Raw genomic sequence first — 19,309 nt, 5'->3', positions numbered from 1 at the left:
TGAGTGAGTGAGTGAGAGAGAAAGAAAGAACCCGGGACTTTCTAGTGCCAGGTTTCATGGTTTCACTCACTAACAGTAGCTAATGGGATGGGGAGAGTGGCTGAGATAAGGGTTTTCCATAGATCTCAAAAGAATAATCAAAACTCACCTTTACTGTATACTGTACTCTATTGCTCTGTGTTTGTGCCATCATGTAACAATAATATCATTGGGCTTAAATGTTTAATTCAGTTGTCTGTTAAACAATACAGATAGTACAATGAATCATTCAGCAATGCTGGGCAAATCTTGTTTACATTATTACAATCAACAGCAATAGGTACTGTAAATATTGTAAATGTAATATGTATGTTAATGATTTATCAGTGGGCTGAATCACCAGGAACATGAGCTTTGTTAGCCTCAACAGAGACTAAGCTTATTGTTTTTTCACTGATTCGTAATCTCAGAATTGATAAGTCTGTTAAGGTTATAGCTTTGTAATTGCTAGTAGTGAAGCACTCAGGTATTTTCCTTAAATAAACATAGCAATACTACAATGTAGAAATACTCTGTTACAAGTAAAAGTCCTGTATTAAAAATGTTACGTCAATAAAAGTACAAAGGTATTGGCATCAAAAGTATACAGGACGTAACATTACTATACAGAATGGCGCCATTCACAAAATACAATATATTATTGTATTGTAATTAGTAAAGCATTAATGTTTTGTGTAATGTTGCAGCTGGTGAGGTTGGGACCAACTAAATCACATAATTACAGTATAGTGTAGTAAAAAAAAAAGTACATTCCATACATTATAGCCTACTAGGCAAATATTCTACTTTTCTTTTTACTACACTATAATTATTTGCCTCTGAGATGTAATGGAGCAGCAGTAGGCTATAATGTATATGGAAATTAATAACTATAAAAAAGTAAAAGTACTTGAGTAAATGTTCCATATATTGCCAGTATGGTATGGTTTAAAGGACAACTTTAGGTTTTTTCCAACCAAGGTTCATGTTTTATGTTGTTATTAGAGAAAGTAAAAGATGAGTGTTATTTTTTTTCTTTCGTTTTAGGGATTTTAGCTGTTTTTGACAGGGGGGCGGGGGCATTTGAGCATGGGGCTAAATATGTATTTGTTTACAACATTTTATATCTTTTATATCTGGCCACAGGTAGCCTACTGGGGGGAAGCCACACTGTGTGTCATGGGCTCAATATGTCAGTTTTACACATTCAGTAGATCCTGTGATCTTCTGTGGCCAGATGTAATTTCTTGGGGTCTAGTAGGACTATAGTAAATACTAAAAAAATAAATCGCTATAAAATTTTGTAAACAAATACATATTTAGCCCCATGCTCGAATTCCCCCGCCCCCCTGTCAAAAACAGCTAAAATCCCTAAAACGAAAGAAAGCAGCAAATGAAAAAAAAATTACACTCACCTCTAATAACAACCTAATAACAACCTAAAACTAAAGTTGTCCTTTAAGATTTTCAAAGAGCAATAATACACTATTAAGGTACCTTTCACTACAAATCTTTATAATATACCTTTGACACTAGCAAGAAGGTTGTTATTAAATGATGATTGGGTATCCAAACAGCCCTTGTCTTTGGCCCCTTCCTGGTGCTGTGTTATTTCTCATTTCATAGCTTTGAGGTAGAAGTCGACCTTTCCTTCGTAGGGGTCATGGATGTTTTGATACTCGATCTTCTCAGAGACCACTCTGCATTGGAGCTTTGCAGACTTCTTCCCTATCAGGTGGAACCGAACTGCTACCAGTGGGTTGACATATGTGGGCTAAACGGGTAAGAAACCAACGGGTTACACAAAGTGTGTGTGCGTGTGTGCGTGCGCATAATATATATACAGTATATGTGTGTCTGTATGTCCCTCCTATGCACATTGTCCTACACATACATACATGTGTGTGTGTGGAGAGAGAGAGAGATCATTTCAGATATTTGTAGAGCTAACATTTATGCAGATTGATTATGCATGTGTAAGTAGGTCTACTGTATCACACTGCTTACCTGTGCCTTTCTGCCATAATAAGGGAAGTAACTGAGATCGTATTTTCCCCCCTCAGGAAAATACTCGATATGTGCAATGTTTTCATGTCCCTCCTATGCACAAAAACATACGCAACATGTTAGGAGTACATTTTGCATACGGTGTGGATCTCATGTGGTTATTAATTATTACTCACCGTAATAGTACAGTTGACATAAGGAGGGGTCATACGGTGTGGATCTCATGTGGTTATTATTACTCACCGTAATAGTACAGTTGACATAAGGAGGGGTCTTGGTGTCGTTGGTAGGCAAGTAACTAATGATCTGGAGAGATTCAACATAAAGTTTAGCAACTTTGTCATTTATATGTGTAGTGCAAATACTTAACACTTAAACCTTATAGGGCAGTATTATGCGTGTCTGAAGTACCAGGTCTTATTACTTAACTTAAAACCTGGAGGCGTGATCAATGCTGTTTGGCCACTCAGAATAGCCAAATGGCATTGATCACGCCTCCAGGTCTTAAGTTAAGTAATAAGACCTGGTACTTAAGACACGCATAATACTGCCCATAGCCTTTAAGTTGACCAGATTCCCAAGGGCTATATAGCAGTGATTTTCAAACTTTTTCATGTGGAGGACCCCCTAATTAATATATTATTACTAGAGCGGTGCCCGTTGGGCACTGGCCTACTTGGAACGATGCAAGTTTGAAATGCATGCCCCACCCAGATATTTGTCTGTGTCCCTTTTATGCCCATATGGAGTTCTTTGTCAGGCATGCCCAAATATGGAGTCTATGCAGACGTCAGAATGATGTCAGAACAGGCCAGCTCGATATATGGACACTGGGCATGCAGGGGCCCTGTCCAGAGCAGAGGCCTTTTGTGGCGGTTCTGGACCGACCGACTCGACACAGGGCACTGCACTCACTCCCCGTGGGGGTGTGGAACGCGTGTGTCGAATTTGAAGTAGGTGGGGCGAGCGGTTCTCGAGTTACGTGGATTACATTACGTACACACACACACACACACACACACACACACACACACACACACACACACACACACACACACACACAGAGAGACATTTAATTTATAGTTAGAATTGGCTGTGGACCCTTGGGGATTTGTGTTGTTAAAATGTTTCAAAGATATTTCACATTTCAAGATTTTTGGGAAATAACAAGTTTGTAGATCTTTCAAGACGGGAACCCATTTTTGGGTTGTTGTTGCTATATGTACAGTATAGCAACATAATGTTTTGAGAGGCGCTAGCCACTCCAATGCATGGCTTTCCGAAATTACGTCATAGGCCAAGTCTATGGACTTTTAATGTTTGTTTAGACCATAATTATAAATTTCCCGTTGCAGCCAAGTCTATCGACTTTAATGTTTGTTTATGACAACGTAAGACGTCATCTCACTGATATAAATCCATCTTGTAATACATTTATTTCATTTTTGAGGGGCGCTAGCCCCTCCTATATACAGGTTTAATGTTTGTTTTGTAAACGCCATTGACAATGAAAGGAAATTTTACGTCATGTGTCATTTACGTCATATTGTCTCTTTATCGTTTAATCAACATGCCTCCATAAAATCTGGGCCCGCCTCACTTGTGAGGATTTTTCCTAATGTTTGAGGGGCGCTAGCCCCATATGCACGGCTTTGTGTGTTTGGCTGATTTGATTGGCTGATGTATGATGATGATAGGAGCACCCCTCACTTCACACAAGTGTGATTTTTGAATAAATATGTATTTGATGTTTTTCAGAAAACGTATAGGTCAGGATGTAGAAGGCGTTTTTAGAATCGAACCTCAGGCCTAAATTAAAGAAAATCATGGGGGACCCCCTGGACTCTCTTCCAAGGGACCCTGGGGGCCCTTGGACCACCTTGAGAACTACTGTTATACAGTACTAGGCTCTCGTACTGTATAGTACATACCCGGTTCATCTTGATGATAATACAAGGCATGCTGCAGTTGTAGCCAAAGGTGGGGTCTTCCAGACCTGAGCAGGGTCCCAGCATGCTTTGGGTGAAAGGGCACACCCACTTGGTCTTATTAGGTGCTGAGTAGGTCTTCTGGATGAAGTACTTCCCTTTGGTGCAGTTGTGGTTGTTGCAATGCGCTTGATTGGTTTCATTGTATGCTGAGTGAGAAAAGCAAGAACATTTAGACAATTGTTGTGCTTGTTGCAGATTCTGCTTGTTGCAGAGTTTGTGCTTGAAATGTACTGTAATTCTGCAAACTGTTAATAAATATTTCAATCATTCAATCAAACCCAAAAGGGCTATGTACTAATTTGTTAAAGCAGTGGTTCCAAAAGATGTCTGCTCAAAACCCAAAAGAAAAATGTGGTGTGTCTCTGGGAGATCTGCTATTTTCTCATGTGCACGGTGTGTCTGTGTATCGCATTTGGGGAGGAGCTCAAATGGGACACACACCGACCACCAGGCACGTGAGAATAGAGGCTTTTGCAGCCTGAAGAAGTTCGGAGTAAAGACCCTGCATCCTCAGGCTGTTCTGAAAATCTTTTGAAAATCGTTTTTTTGAAAGGTTTTGGGGGAAATGGCTCTGCGAAATGGGCTGTGAAGAGTCTGTACTAACGGATCAGGAAATCGTGAAGATTGTTGCTCATCTTCATCCAGCTCTTCTGACATGATGTGTTGTAGTTGATCTCCACCATCTCCTCCCCATAGATGTCTGGCCACACCATCACCCCTGGACAGGCAGAAAAGAACTATTCATTCACACCATCACCCCTGGACAGGCAGAAAATAACTATTCATATGTCTGGCCACACCATCACCCCTGGACAGGCAGAAAAGAACTCTTCATTCACACCATCACCCCTGGCCAGGCAGAAAAGAACTATTCATATGTCTGGCCACACCATCACCCCTGGACAGGCAGAAAAGAACTCTTCATTTTTATTTTAAACTTTATTTGGTTATTTCCTTCGAAAATAATAAATGTTCTGTTGTACGGTTATGTAACTTCTATATCTTGTGATATCTAATTTACAGTAATTGCCTCTCCCACTGTATAGTCAGGGGATATTAATACAATCTGGGATAAATTCCTTACCAATACATTTCTTCACGAATGTGTTTATAAACGTGTCTAGTAACACATCTCACAAAGATTGAAATTCAGTTTCCTTGGAGAATCTGTGACAGCTGCTGAACGTTGGAACTTGGGGTACAACTATATGCAGGCAAAATTGGCCATAGCCACTTTTCCAAATGTGATCACCTCATCACATTTGTGATGAAGGCTATTGCCGTTTTAGCCCAAGGAATGTTTTTTGTGTGCAAAACAAATGCTTGCAATGGATTCAGAATCATGAAAACCCCCAAGTTTGACACCTCACATGCTACTTAAAGCGAAATATTTGCCTGCATATAGGTACTTATGGTACCCCAACTTTCAGCAGCTGTGATAGATTCTACTAGGGAAACTGAATCTCAACCTTTTGTAAGATACTAGACACTTTTACTTTTACATTGGTGAAGACATTTTTTTTTTAATATTTTTTATGGAGGGACAGACAGTAGGCTGACAGGAAATGGGGGGAAGACATGCAGTAAAGGCCGTCGGGATCGGGAGTCGAACCCGCGGCACACTGCCAGACTGGATTACCAGCCAAGGTGCCTGGACCGCTGAGCCATGGCCCAGGGTGAAGACATTTTTTGGTAAACAATTTATTCCCAGATTGGACATTGTTTAGATAATATTCCCTGACCTGGCGATGACAGGCGGTCCTGGTAGTCCGGTGCATAAGGACACAATGTGAACATGAGTATACTGTTACCTGGTGAGGACAGGCGGTCCTGGTAGTCCGGTGCATAAGGACACAATGTGAACATGAGTACTGTTACCTGGCGATGACAGGCGGTCCTGGTAGTCCGGTGCATAAGGACACAATGTGAACATGAGTATACTGTTACCTGGTGAGGACAGGCGGTCCTGGTAGTCCGGTGCATAAGGACACAATGTGAACATGAGTATACTGTTACCTGGTGAGGACAGGCGGTCCTGGTAGTCCGGTGCATAAGGACACAATGTGAACATGAGTATACTGTTACCTGGTGAGGACAGGCGGTCCTGGTAGTCCGGTGCATAAGGACACAATGTGAACATGAGTATACTGTTACCTGGTGAGGACAGGCGGTCCTGGTAGTCCGGTGCATAAGGACACAATGTGAACATGAGTACTGTTACCTGGCGATGACAGTCGGTCCTGGTAGTCCGGTGCATAAGGACACAATGTGTACATGAGTACCCAGATGGCTAGAGAAAACAGTCCCGTCATCACCACGTAGAACGCCACATAATACAGACTGATGTACACTATGAGAGAGAGAGAGAGAGAGAGAGAGAGAGATGACCCATAATTGGCAAAATGTCCACAATAAATTATATTGTGCAATTTTGAGCTAGTGATAAAGTTTTATTCATACCCGGGATACCCCATAGTTCATAGTTTGGGATTTTCAATGTGTGCATATATAGGGTTCAATTGATTTTCAACCACTTAATTCAATACTGTATGTACAACAAATAGCTAAAATTGCCAATCTACTAAAACAATTAATCCCCAAAAGATGACAATTTTGGAAATATTTTTTAAATTAGTCAAAATAGGGACAGGGTTAATGTGGTTAATTAACATGCTGTACATTGTGATGTTATCAAACATTAATATCAAATCCATCAGTCTACACACCTCCCAACAGGAAATGCATGATGTATTCAGTCTGAGTGGGCCGGAGACGGGAATAAAACACATCCCCACCACCGGCGATTAACCCATTCTGGGCGGAGAAACCCCTGTTTTAACTAAGCGTTATGTTATACTTTAGCTGTTGAAAAATAGCAGATGTACAAGCTCATAGCGCGCCACCGAGTTTGTAGGTCTGCTATTTTTGAAAAATCGTGAAAATGCGGCACAAATCTTTGAATATCTATTCTTTCAGAAGACTTTTTTTTTTAATATCGACGTTAGGTCTAAATGGGTTAAAAATGAATGATCAGAGGGGGGATATCAAAAGCAAGAGCATGGACCCCCCCACCCCTTAGTAAGTATATAGTAAAGGCCCACACTGCCAGAAGTCAAGGTGCCCTCTGTAGAAGAGAGCTAGGATAATCTGATTGTAAAATCAAACACGGGAAGGAGTCTCACAGCCCCCTAAAGTCTTATCTTACACTGCATGCTTATCTCTGTGTCCACACGCTGAAAACACACTCATGACATACAGTGGCATTAAAAGGACAGGTGTGTGTGTGTGTGTGTGTGTGTGTGTGTGTGTGTGTGTGTGTGTGTGTGTGTGTGTGTGTGTGTGTGTGTGTGTGTGAGAGTGTGAGAGTGTGTGTGTGCCATCAGTATTGTACAATATACAATACTGTATTGTACAATTGAAGAAAGACCATTACTGCATCAAAAGTAATAGGCAAACTATACTATAAAAGCTGGTCAAACAAAGTTTGGAAAATAGACAATCTACAAGCTCACAATACCTGGCAACGTGAGACGTGAGCTTGTAGATCTGCGAATTTCACCCCAGAATAGGGATACTAGGGTTCATGTGGTTAAGGAATATGTAATATTGTTAAACAATTAAAGATTCTAAATATTACTGCGTCAGATGTTTAATGACATATACTGGAAGGCAATAAGACACTTTAATTAATCAATAAATTAATAGTTTGCATGTCTTGTCATTAAATATTAGACTAATTGCTAGTCATTCATATTCTATTGGTCCCATGGTGCAAAAATATCTAAAACACAATATTGTATTATGTGAGGTTTTACTTATTTTTATACTTCTTCCTACCCCATTTCTCTGGAGTTCTCCCCATAAATTTCCCTTCCTCCGAGTTCCAGACAAAGTGACCAAAGTCTTCACAGCGTTGCCCACAAGTTCTCTTCTGCTTCAAGGTTGCCATCTTGAGGTTCTGTGTTGAGCAGGATCCACAGCACAAGTCTCCTCTTCTCTCTTTTCTAACACTCTTTATTCACCGTATATAGTTATTTCTGCCCTCTCCTGTCCCTCCCCACTCCCCTTTGAGGTGTTTGTGCCTCTGTGTTATTGTTATTGCTACTTAATGCTCTTATACAAAATGATGCTAAAACTCCTTCCCTGACACTCAGGCTGTTGTGCATGTGTTATCTTTGATTCAGGCTTTTATAAGCCGGTGATAAGTCTTAGTATGGCATGGTACGGAAACAAAGTTTGGCCAACCCAGGAACAAGTAAAGCGTATCCTTCAGCACTGGTGTCCTTTGGGGCGAACTAGAGGATCACCTTGAGCTCTCATTATGGCTTCATGACAATGCTTGCCAGATACCACGGTCAGTATCTATGCCACAATCTGCACACTTATAGGGCTAATTCATACTTAGTTGCTTAATAATAATAATAATAATAATAATAATAATAATAATAATAAAAATGACAGAAAGTAGAAACCAGAGCACAGGTCTCTGCCAGGTCAGGTAGGTTATTGTGGGCCAGCAATGGCCCACAATAACGGCAAGTACGGCAAATAAGCTCAAAACACATTTTTCACTTAAAATAAAGTGATTTTTGTTGTTTTTTAATATTTGCCCAAAATAAGGTTAATTTGATCTTTATAAGCCAGAAAGTCTTGAACAAAAGCAATACCTATATGATCAGACCACAAGGTGTGATTGGAATGTAGGCCCCCACAGACACATGGGCCCCCACAGACACATGCTGTAATTAGGCCTACAGTAAAAGCACCATTCAGAGTTATATTACACAACCAGTACGACGCCTGGGGGCCAGTGCACGAAGGGCGAGGTCGTGTGCACTGGCCATATATGGAGTGTACAGGGTTTGATGAGGTCAGATCAACATATGGAATGTCAGAACAGGTCAGCTCCATATATGGAGATCTATGGGTGGCAGTGGTGGCAGTGACTTGAGTGTACAGGGTTTATTTATTTTAATAAAATTAAAAACATTACATATTTGAAAAAGGACAGACAGAGACACACACACACAACATTTTAAAAAAATACTGACGTGTATGACAACAATCTAATTTGCTGTGTTTTAGGGCGCAATGGTGGACAAAAGGATCCTGGCTCGTGTCCATATAGCAGATTCATCGTCTCACTGGCTTAAGCGTTTCAGACTAAGACAGAACTCTGTCTCATCATGACCATTATGAATGGAGGAGACCTGAGGTCAGATGACACGCACGCATGCACACACGCACACACGCCCGCCCGGGATTCAAACCTGGGATGACTATTAATCTGTGTAGGTTGCTGCTTGCTATAGAGAGCCTGGCTTCTTAGCTGACTGGTAACGGTGCCTTGTAAATCAACATCCAGGTCAGGGTGATGCCTCACGCTCGAATCAACGCTAACTGCATCTGTACAGCCATCAGCTGGGTTAAGCTGAAACTGAATTTTCCCGGGGGATTAACAACAGTCCCCTCACTCACGACACGTATACTGTACACAGTGACATTTGTTTCTATATCCATCCAATTGTATTTGGAAGATGATCATCATTTAATCTCCAATCTGACTATAGGTATCATATCTATGGAATGGAATGGAATGGAACACCTCCACCAGAAGAGAATCATCTACAGAGACCTTAAACCAGATAATGTTCTGCTGGATAACGAGGGTCAGCAGTACACATGCACTGCATTCACATTTCACACTCATTCAGTCTCTCACGCTCTCGCTCTTTTTTGCACACGCTTACTCTGTCAAACATATTATAAACATATATACAGTACATTTGCATAAACATGCAATTGATTGTATAATAAAAGTGTACTGGGCGGCTGTGGCTCAGGAGGTAGAGCAGGTTGTCCAATGATCCCTGGGTCGGCGGTGCGAATCCCAGCTCCTCCTGTCCACATGTCGAAGTGGCCTTGGGCAAGACACTGAACCCCACTTTGCCTCCAGTGGTTGTCACCATTGGTGTGTGAATGTGGGAAGTGAGGACGCTGGTGTCGACTGTTCGCTGCTTCACCTCCCAATGTATGAATGAATGAACCATTGTAAAGCGCTTTGAGCACTTGGAAAAGCGCTATAAAAATGCAATTCATTATTATTATTATTAATTAATTATTATTACTCCAAATGCATTTCCCCCTCACACCTTTATCCACTCTAAAGACAAGGGCATCTATTCTTTGAGTTATCACTGGACTATACTGGAAGCTAATGAGTCACAGACGTAAGCCCGACGTGTGCGTCAGTGACGTGTAATCGACATTGTGCTTGTGTTTGTTCTCACCGGTCACGTTCGTATCTTCGACCTTGGTCTGGCCGTAGAGCTGGCTGACGACCAACACAAGATCAAGGGCTATGCTGGTACTCCAGGTACGGTCCAGGGTTGGTCTGGTCGTAGAGCTGGCTGACGACCAACACAAGATCAAGGGCTATGCTGGTACTCCAGGTACGGTCCAGTCCAGGGTCGCAGACACATTTTTATGGGTCCCTTTATTTTTTTGATGGCCACATTTTGTTTTGTTCCATAATTCCATAAATTAGAAAACAAATGTTTAAGAAGTAGTGAAATTAGCTGATCTACAAGCTCACAACGCGGAACGAAAGCGATGCTTTGTGAGCTTGTAGATCTACTATTTTCTCTAGTTTGGGTCCCAGGCAAAACTTCTAATTTCTTTATTTGGCTCTTGTGCTAAAAGGTTTTGGAACCACTGCTCTAATGAACTAAACTAACATACAACCCACCCGCTCAGAGGGTGACTGGTGACGCTACTACTCAAAGTGGGGTCCAGGGACCCCCAGCTAAATTAGTTCATATAGCATAAAAATCTGTTTAACCGTTAGAGTATATATTAATCCATTTTGGGCGGGAACCCCTTTTGGTGTTTTAAGCGTTACATTATACTTTAGCTATTGAAAAATAGCAGATCTACAAGCTCATAGCTCAGAGCTTGTAGGTCTGCTATTTTTGAAAAGTTGTGAAAATGTGGTGCAAATCTTTGAATATATATTTCAGAGCGAACATTTTGAACTAAAATATTTGCTTCTGGGGGGTCCCTGGAACAACATATTTTGAGATGGGGGTCCGTGGCCCAATTAATTATTCATTATTATTAATAGAGATAATTCTGGGGGTCCTTGACATGAAAAAGGTTGAGCACAACTGACATAGAAACATGGGTTTTTCAGAAAACTATTAGGATTTAGAAGCCTTTTTTTATCGACATCAGTCCAAAATAGGTTAACATACCTTCTCTCCTCGAGCCCTGAAGGGCCCTTTGGCAGCGATGAACTCATACAGAGTGACACCCAGTGTAAAGTAGTCCACAGACCAGTCATATTCATCCCCTTGCAACAACTCTGGTGCCATGAAACCTAGGTGTGAAACCAAGGTCATTACCTTCCTGTGTCTTGGTAATATAAAAAAGATTAAAAAAAAAAGATAAAGACTGCTGTCACCTACAGTAGGTATGGTGTCACCTGAGACCCTTTGAAAGTTAAAGGAACTTTGTTTTGTGTACTCTTTCCCCTTCTCTCTCCTGTACACTCTGTTACAACAATGCGTCATCATACGCTATGTCTGTAAGTTGTAATATTATTCTTAAAGTAGCTATAAGCAATAATATGTAAACATTTGAATCACCTTTTTTGTATTCTGACAGTCAGCAATGAGTAGGACGCTCCCAAAAAGATGTTCCTATAGAAGCTTTGTCATTGGTCGAAAGAAACCCGGTCGAAATGACGGGGAAGTAGACAGGCAAATCGACCAATGGCAAAGCTTCTAGGAAAATATTTGAATGCAGATTGCGGCCCCTAGATGTGTCACAGAGACAGAAATAATTTTGGCAGCCTTTTACCCATTGCTGGCTGTCTGAATACCAAAACGAAAAAAAAAGGTCATTAAAATGTTGACTTATTATTGCTTATAGCAGCTTTAATTCTCAGATTGTATTACCTATTAGGTTTTATTGTTTACTTTAAACAGATTTCAATCTCTTCTTTACATGTCTCCATTATTTGAATGCCACATACTAGGCATCCACAATTTCATAGCTCAACCATGCCTACCTGTGGCATAATGCTGGTATTGCTACAGTACCATCATGCATCATGCCACTTTACCGCACCTCACAATATTTCTTTGAGAGTATTTCTAAATGTCTGGACATTTTCTGTAAACTGGATCAGGTCACAGGCCAGTGATCGTTCCAAAGAGATGCAATGCACACCTGTTGAGGTGCTGGCCAACAAAAGTAAGCAATACAAATATAAAGATGTCACACCACACACTCATAGCTTCAAATCAAAACAACGTTTTGGCAGAAAGGCTTCTTCAGGGTTGATGTCAGAAATATTTGACACATACGAACTCGAACCCGCGGCACGCTGTCAGGCTTACCAGCCTAGTTGCTTGGACCGCTAGGCTGGCCTGGGCCCCCACATACCTGTACATTAATTGTGCGTGTTGTAAATGCTGTTGTGTCCTACAGACTCAGGTTCCGTTTTAGGGCAATTCTCAAAGAGTAAGTGGGAAAATAACAAAAAATCAGTCTAAAATGTTCCCATGTAAAAATTGTAATAAACCACACATCAGAAATTACAATATAGACCTAACAGTTGTGTCTCCTATACGACTGAACCTGTTTTTAACTTCCCTATAAATGGTCACTGTGATTGGTGATCCTTTGCTCCTGTGTATATTCTCAACCATTTCTAATATTGACCCTAAGAAGGCAGCTTTGCTGGTGAAGGTGTTTTTTGTTCACTAAAATAATGGTAACTAAGGCAGCTAACTGTCTGGGCCACAAGATTTCCATGGGTGACAACGTATATTATTGCTAGCCTAGCATATGCCGTATTTGGTATTTACACATAAATGTAACAATATCCATCATAAAGCAGTTGATGTTGTGAAATACTATAACATGAATATCAGTGGAGATGAATGAATGAATGAGCTGAATCTAAACAAGAGTCTGATAAAGGTGCAGTGTTGCTGATAAATAATGCAGGTCTTGTCAGCAGAGCTGTGCAGGTGAAACTCAACCTGTAAGGTTCCTGGACCTGCTGTCTCTCCATGGCGACTTCCAAAACACCAAACACCAAAACGTCACGCAGGAATGGAAAGAAAAATATCTATTTTCAAAAGGAATGTGGGAGTAGTTAAACGAATAAAGGGATTAACTTGAGTTAGATCTCTTAACCACTTGAATCTTGGTTTCCATGTACCTATTTTCATGTCATCATGTCATTGTTTAATAAAAGGCGTTTTTATCCGAGCGCAAATGAACGGTTGGTACAACACATGGATCTCCATTTTGTGGAGCTGACTATCATCACCTGGATCTCCATATACTGTATGAAGATCACGACACTGACCTCATCAAACCCTGGATAGCCATTCATGCCGGCCAGCAACTCTACATCTAACCTCACAGACACCAGACTCTACATCTGACCTCACAGACACCAGACTCTACATCTAACCTCACAGACACCAGACTCTACATCTAACCTCACAGACACCAGACTCTACATCTGACCTCACAGACACCAGACTCTACATCTAACCTCACAGACACCAGACTCTACATCTAACCTCACATACACCAGACTAATAGTTTAACTCCTGCTTCTTACCTTTGCCATATTAAGAAGCTCTGTTGTTTAAGCGCGACCTCGCCCTCAGGGTATCTTACTGGTTATTATGTTGGAGTGTGTAACACTTGTGTGTTACGGTTTGTTACCTTTTCATTGGAAGAGTTAAGCTCTACTATGTATACCCAGGTGGAGAACAAGGAAGTGAAGGATCGCATCCTGAATGATCCAGTGGTCTACTCAGAGGAGTTCAGTGACAATGCCAAATCCCTCTGCGAGGGCCTGCTGTGCAAGGATGTGACCAACAGATTGGGCTTCAAGAATGGTTCCTGTGATGAAATCAGGGCACATGTTTTCTTCAGTGAAATCAACTGGAGGAAGCTGAATGAAGGTGTGTGTGTGTGTGTGTGTGTGTGTGTGTGTGACTGTGTGTGTGTGTGTGTGTGTGTGTGTGTGTGTGTGTGTGTGTGTGTGTGTGTGTGTGTGTGTGTGTGTGTGTGTGTGTGCACTGCGTACACATGCGCGACTGTGCAAGTGTGTGCGACTGGCTGCAAAATGACTGGGAATTAAGAATGACTGAGCATAATATCATGTTGTAGACATTAGACAATCATAATCTAATCTAGTCTAATCTATGACATGATGATACTGGCCATTTCAGTTATTCATTGTTTTTCCTGTCTATAACTCTTCACATTAGTACCGTACTGTGCTTCCTACCATTTGTGCCGGACTCACGGACGGTATACGCAAAGGACTTGGATGCTGTGGGAGCCTTCTCCACAGTCAAAGGGGTGCAGCTAGAAGACCCTGACAAGGCCTTCTTTGACGAATTTGCCTCAGGGAACATCCCCATTCCCTGGCAGGAGGAGATGATTGAGACAGGGATCTATGGTGAGCTCAACCTGTGGGGCCCCAGTGGATCTTTTCCAAACGACTTGCGAAGAGAATCTATTCTGGAAGAGCCTCCCAAGTCTTCCACCTGCAGTGTGTCATAAAAAGCTCTGACCGTGCGGGTGTCCATAATAATAATAATAATAGGCGTAGAATACTCACCCACCACCGCAGAGGACCAGGTCCCGTTCCAGCTTGACCCATGGCACTCCATCCAATGAACACAATCGTTCGCTGGTGGGAAACCAGCAAGGAATTGTGTCTTTGTCGCTGCACTATAGCAACTTCTACAGACTGGTTCAGTGGGGAGGGGAACTGCATGTAATGGGGGAGATAGTGTGAACCTCTGTTCCCATTTTCATCATCATCATCATTTTTCGACCGCGGTCGAGATCATGGATTTCACAATGCCACGCCAAACTTCCCGGTCCTTCATTGCCATCCCCAGTTCCTGCTTACTGATGCCTGCGTCCCTAGCGATGACATCAGGGATTGACAGTTTTATACCTCTGGTCTGGTTTGAGGCAGGGTTCCAGAGAAGAAGGGAAGATATAACCTCATTGTCAGCTCTGTAGCAGTGGCCAGCAAACTGTGTTCTTCTGGATCGGACTAGTGAAGAAACACTGGGAAGGTTGCCGTATATTAGATTAGTCGATGGGTGGCTCTTCCAAGACAGATTTTGCGCTCTCATTAGAAGGCGGGTGTAAGTGCCATCCAACCGTTTCTCTAGTTTCTTTGAAAGTGTCCATGTCTGTCGTCCTAAATATTTTTACTTATATATACTTTTACTGTATGATCTCCTCCTGGTGAAACTCCACTGTGTGGCTGAAAGAAGTGGCTGGCGAGGAGGTTGTCCACACACACCCTCCCTATAGGCCAGCGGAGGAGGTTGGCAGTGACAGGGACTGCAGTACACTTGGGGAATTTGTAACATCTATGTCGGGGAGAAAATGAAAACACGCAACAACCAGTTAAAAGAAAAATTATTCTGCCCAAAAACATTTGCTTTGACAACATTTACCTTAAAGGGATAGTTCTGATTTTTTTTAACTTAAGCTGTATGAAATACTTGCCATTAATATAATGGTTGCAACTGTATTAATTGATTGCCCGAGTCCCGTGGTGGGAGTTCTGCTCTGGTTTTGGTGAAATATTAAGTAGTTCCGGTCATTTTGTGGGGGGCACTGGGGCCACACCTTAAAAGTAAATTAATCCACTAAACGTCATTTGTATTGTTGACCTATTTCTAAAATATTAGTGCAACTTAGGGGATAGCGAGAGCAGAAGAGAAAGAAGACTAGAAAAACATGAAATAAACAAATAAAGATAGATGCATGTATACAGATGAGTGTAGGCTGTGTGCAGTTCCGTTCATGAATCCTCCTTTCTTGCTGCAGTGTGGTCGAGATTGGGCAATCCTTTTAAAGACTGATTGATGCTTTTGACAGCTGTTATCTGCCTATATATTTCGTCTACATCATCATCGATATAATATGAATATGTATATATAGGTGAATGAAGCAGTTGCTTTTTCACTTTTAGTTCAAATGTATGTATGGGGCAGAGCTCATGAACAGGTTTTATTTGGCTGTCATGTGTAGTTACTTCTCCTTTCACTTTTGTGCTATCACTAAAGCTCATGTCATAACTCTCTGAGATATACGTTTAATATGAGAAATACATAATGTAACATAACCCATATAGTGCATCTTGTTTGTCTACAGTATATGGTCTTTAAGATTCTTGCAGATCAGAACATAGGCCAGTGGTTCCCAAACTGTGGTGCGCGAGCACCTTCTAGGGGGTGCGCGACATGAAATGTCTAATGGTGGTGCTATGGTTTTATTTTAAATATATTAACATAATTATTATGCCAATATATGGCAAGTAATGCAGCATAGCCTATAGGCTATGCTGCTTATATTATGCCATATTCAGGTTCATATATGTGGATACAAAGGAAATATATGTCTCTAGGGGGGGGTTTGGGAACCGCTGACATAGGCGATGTAAATGGTAAATGGTGCATTTATATAGCGCCTTTATCCAAGGCGCTTTACATAGATTGTGCATTACATTCACCCATTCACACACACACATTCATACACCGATTGCGGCGGAAGCCATGCAAGGTACCAGCCAGCACATCGGGAGCAATTTGGGGTTCAGTGTCTTGCCCAAGGACACTTCGACATGTAGCCAGGAGGAGCCGGGATTCGAACCGCCGACCCATGGATCATTGGACGACCTGCTCTACCTCTTGAGCCACAGTCGCCCTGTGTAGTAATCCTAGCAGTAAACATATCATACACCTAAGGTTATGGTGAGGTAGCAAACTAGACACTGATCACTGGAAGAGCTAGGGACAAAAGTGTTCATACGCAATCATTTGTAATGGTAGCCTGACACTCAGTCTGAATTTTCATTTCATTTCACTTCACGCCAGGAATGTTTTTTTTAATGGTAGTGATTCAGGGCTCGAGCCAGGCTATTGTAATGGTTAAACATGTTGCATTTTGCAATAATAACATATGTGTGATGCTGCTTGCAGGGAAAATGTATTGTGGGATCTAGCACTGTGGGCTTACTTATAATATTGTGTTGTGAAAGAGATATTATATAAGCTGTGCTCTATGCGTTCAAAGCAAATATTGAAGCATCCTGTATCGTATAATACAAATATAATAAATACAAATAAATATTTTGCCATTAATAAAAGTAACATTTTGTTTTTGTGTCCCTTATTTTTATGCTTAATGTGGTTACCCAGTGTGTATGTGTTTGACGAACGAAACACATCAATCAATCAGCATCCTCTGTACAGTAGACATTTCTCGCCTAGCTTAGCTAATAATATCTACATCATGGGATTTTATGTTACACATTAAACTGGAGAGGGAAGTCTGGAGCACTCTGGTGGAGCTGTTGCCCCTGCGACCCGACTACGGATAAGCGGTCGAAGATGGATGGATGGATGGATGGACATTAAACCGTGCAAAACCACAACACATTCACCCCTGAAAATATATAAATAGGTAAACTTCTATGAATACGCATTCCCTCAAGAAGAACTACTCCAAATAGTTGATCGAATAGAGGTAGACTACATCTTGCTGCTGATTGGCTAGAGACGTGATATATAGTAGCCTACCGTATGTTCACCTTTCTTCGTCCGTTGCTGTTGATCGTCTGTCCCTCAGTCTGTCGGAAGACTCGGAACCCACAGAGGAGTATTTATACCGCCGTGGTCAAAGAATATAGTAGAGAGAACAGTTAGCATTAAAAAGTTTAAAGCAAACGTGGTAAATTGACACAAATCCCACCGTCATATTTATGCACGAAAATGACTGGATTATTATAAGTAGTATTCGCATATTTCGCACACCACTTCTTTGCACCTGTGACCAGGAGGCAGGGCAGGCACAACCATCGAGGAGAAGAATAGGATGCGGGTGATGTGAAGAAGTGTTGTCTGCTCTCCTTTAGGATCCTCTGGGCTGCATCCTCACCTACATCTATCTCTGTTTGACAACTTCTGGATAATTTGTTGCTGTGATCCGGAAAAATGCAGGCTATGCAGCAGCAGCAGCAGCAGCCACCAGCAGCCCAACAACAGACTGTACAGACAACTCAACAAACTGTACAAACAACAGCAGAAGTACTGGATGCAGCAGGTTATTTACAACTATCACACACGAGTGTTGCTGTTGCTGCTTGTTGTTTTGTTTATAGATAAAAGTATTTGTGTCATTTGAATTGCGAATATATCCTGCACATATATTAATCTTTGTTTCATTAAAAGCTAATAAGAACGTTCTTTTTGCATTAGCTTACTCTCTCTGGAACAAATTGTTTTAAATTAATTACATTTCTTAGGCTATAGCATTAATGTATTTGAATGTTTAAAATAATGCACTAAGAGATTAATTAATAATTGAAGGATCGACTCAGGTGGATTTGTTTGTATAGGCAGGCTGTTGCATCAAAGAAGGTTAGTGGTTAGTGGTGTAAGTATGTGTGCATGTATATAGGCTGTATAAGGCTTCACTTTAATAGGCCTGTGTTCTTTATCACACCCTGTGTTCTGAAGCCGAGTACTGGAAGCGGAGGCATACAGCTCTGTGGTTGACTGTAGCCCTGCTGTGTCTGTCTATGGTGGCGTTGGCAGTGGGGTTGGCTTCTGCCACGCGGACCGACAACGTGCCTGTTGCTGGTTACTATCCTGGCATTACAGTGAGTTAACACTTATCCATGATACACCCACATTATTTTCCAAAGTCATACAATCCTTTTTGTTGTGACAAACACAATACATGCCATGGCTCGACCCACATCAATTATAAATATAAAACATGGGGATTAAAAGTTGTCTGGACCAGGAACTATCGGTAGTGATGAATCATTCTACATCCTCACAGTCTCCATATCGCTCTCATTTTTTCTTTCCTTCTCAATCATCTGTTCTTTAACCCCCGCTTCGCTCTCTCGCTCTCGGTCTCTCTCTCTCTCCAGTTGAGCTTTGGAGCATTCCTGGGTATTGTTGGCATCCATCTTTTGGAGAACCGCAGGCCTATGGTGAGTCTGATTACCCAGTGTTTTGTGTGTGTGTGTGTGTGTGTGTGTGTGTGTGGTGGGAAAGGACAGTGATTGTAAGCAATGTCTAAAGGGGAAAATAGTTTGAAATTTATGAACACATCTGGCAAACAGTGAGAGTTTAGTAGAGGAGTTTTGGTTTGGTTGTGATCATTTTTTTAATTATATTTTTGGGGGGTTTTCTGCCTTTGATAGATGAACAGTA

The 19,309-nt window shown here is 41.4% G+C and overlaps 3 protein-coding genes across 3 annotated transcripts in view; 2 read left to right on the top strand and 1 right to left on the bottom strand.

Annotated features, from left to right (window-relative positions):
• Positions 1-1,633: 1,633 nt before the first annotated feature.
• Positions 1,634-7,965, bottom strand: LOC306919546 (potassium-transporting ATPase subunit beta-like; the record flags this gene model as incomplete). The annotated part of the gene is made up of 7 exons (XM_079496189.1): positions 1,634-1,792; positions 2,026-2,118; positions 2,269-2,331; positions 3,957-4,162; positions 4,621-4,734; positions 6,238-6,366; positions 7,854-7,965. 7 exons carry the CDS (start codon positions 7,963-7,965, stop codon positions 1,634-1,636), a joined length of 876 nt encoding a protein of 291 aa, XP_079352315.1.
• A 505-nt stretch (positions 7,966-8,470) lies between these two features.
• grk1a (G protein-coupled receptor kinase 1 a) lies at positions 8,471-14,615 on the top strand (the record flags this gene model as incomplete). The annotated part of the gene is given in 9 exon segments (XM_079496366.1): positions 8,471-8,509; positions 9,102-9,140; positions 9,143-9,166; positions 9,170-9,231; positions 9,387-9,499; positions 9,587-9,692; positions 10,316-10,392; positions 13,781-14,018; positions 14,318-14,615. Coding segments are annotated over 9 exon segments (996 nt in total).
• A 3,461-nt stretch (positions 14,616-18,076) lies between these two features.
• Positions 18,077-19,309, top strand: part of tmem255b (transmembrane protein 255B) — a gene marked incomplete at both ends in the record, with an annotated part of 17,782 nt that continues 16,549 nt past the window's right edge. The window contains 3 exons of the mRNA XM_079496365.1: positions 18,077-18,185; positions 18,602-18,744; positions 19,024-19,086. Of these exons, the coding sequence (XP_079352491.1) occupies positions 18,077-18,185; positions 18,602-18,744; positions 19,024-19,086 (315 nt within the window). The remainder of the gene's footprint in view (positions 18,186-18,601; positions 18,745-19,023; positions 19,087-19,309) is intronic.

The sequence above is a fragment of the Electrona antarctica genome (assembly GCF_951216825.1).
Source record: "Electrona antarctica genome assembly, chromosome: 3".
Taxonomy (NCBI): Eukaryota; Metazoa; Chordata; class Actinopteri; order Myctophiformes; family Myctophidae; genus Electrona; species Electrona antarctica.
Note: the sequence above shows the minus strand (reverse complement) of the source record. Positions and strands in the feature narration are given on the sequence as shown.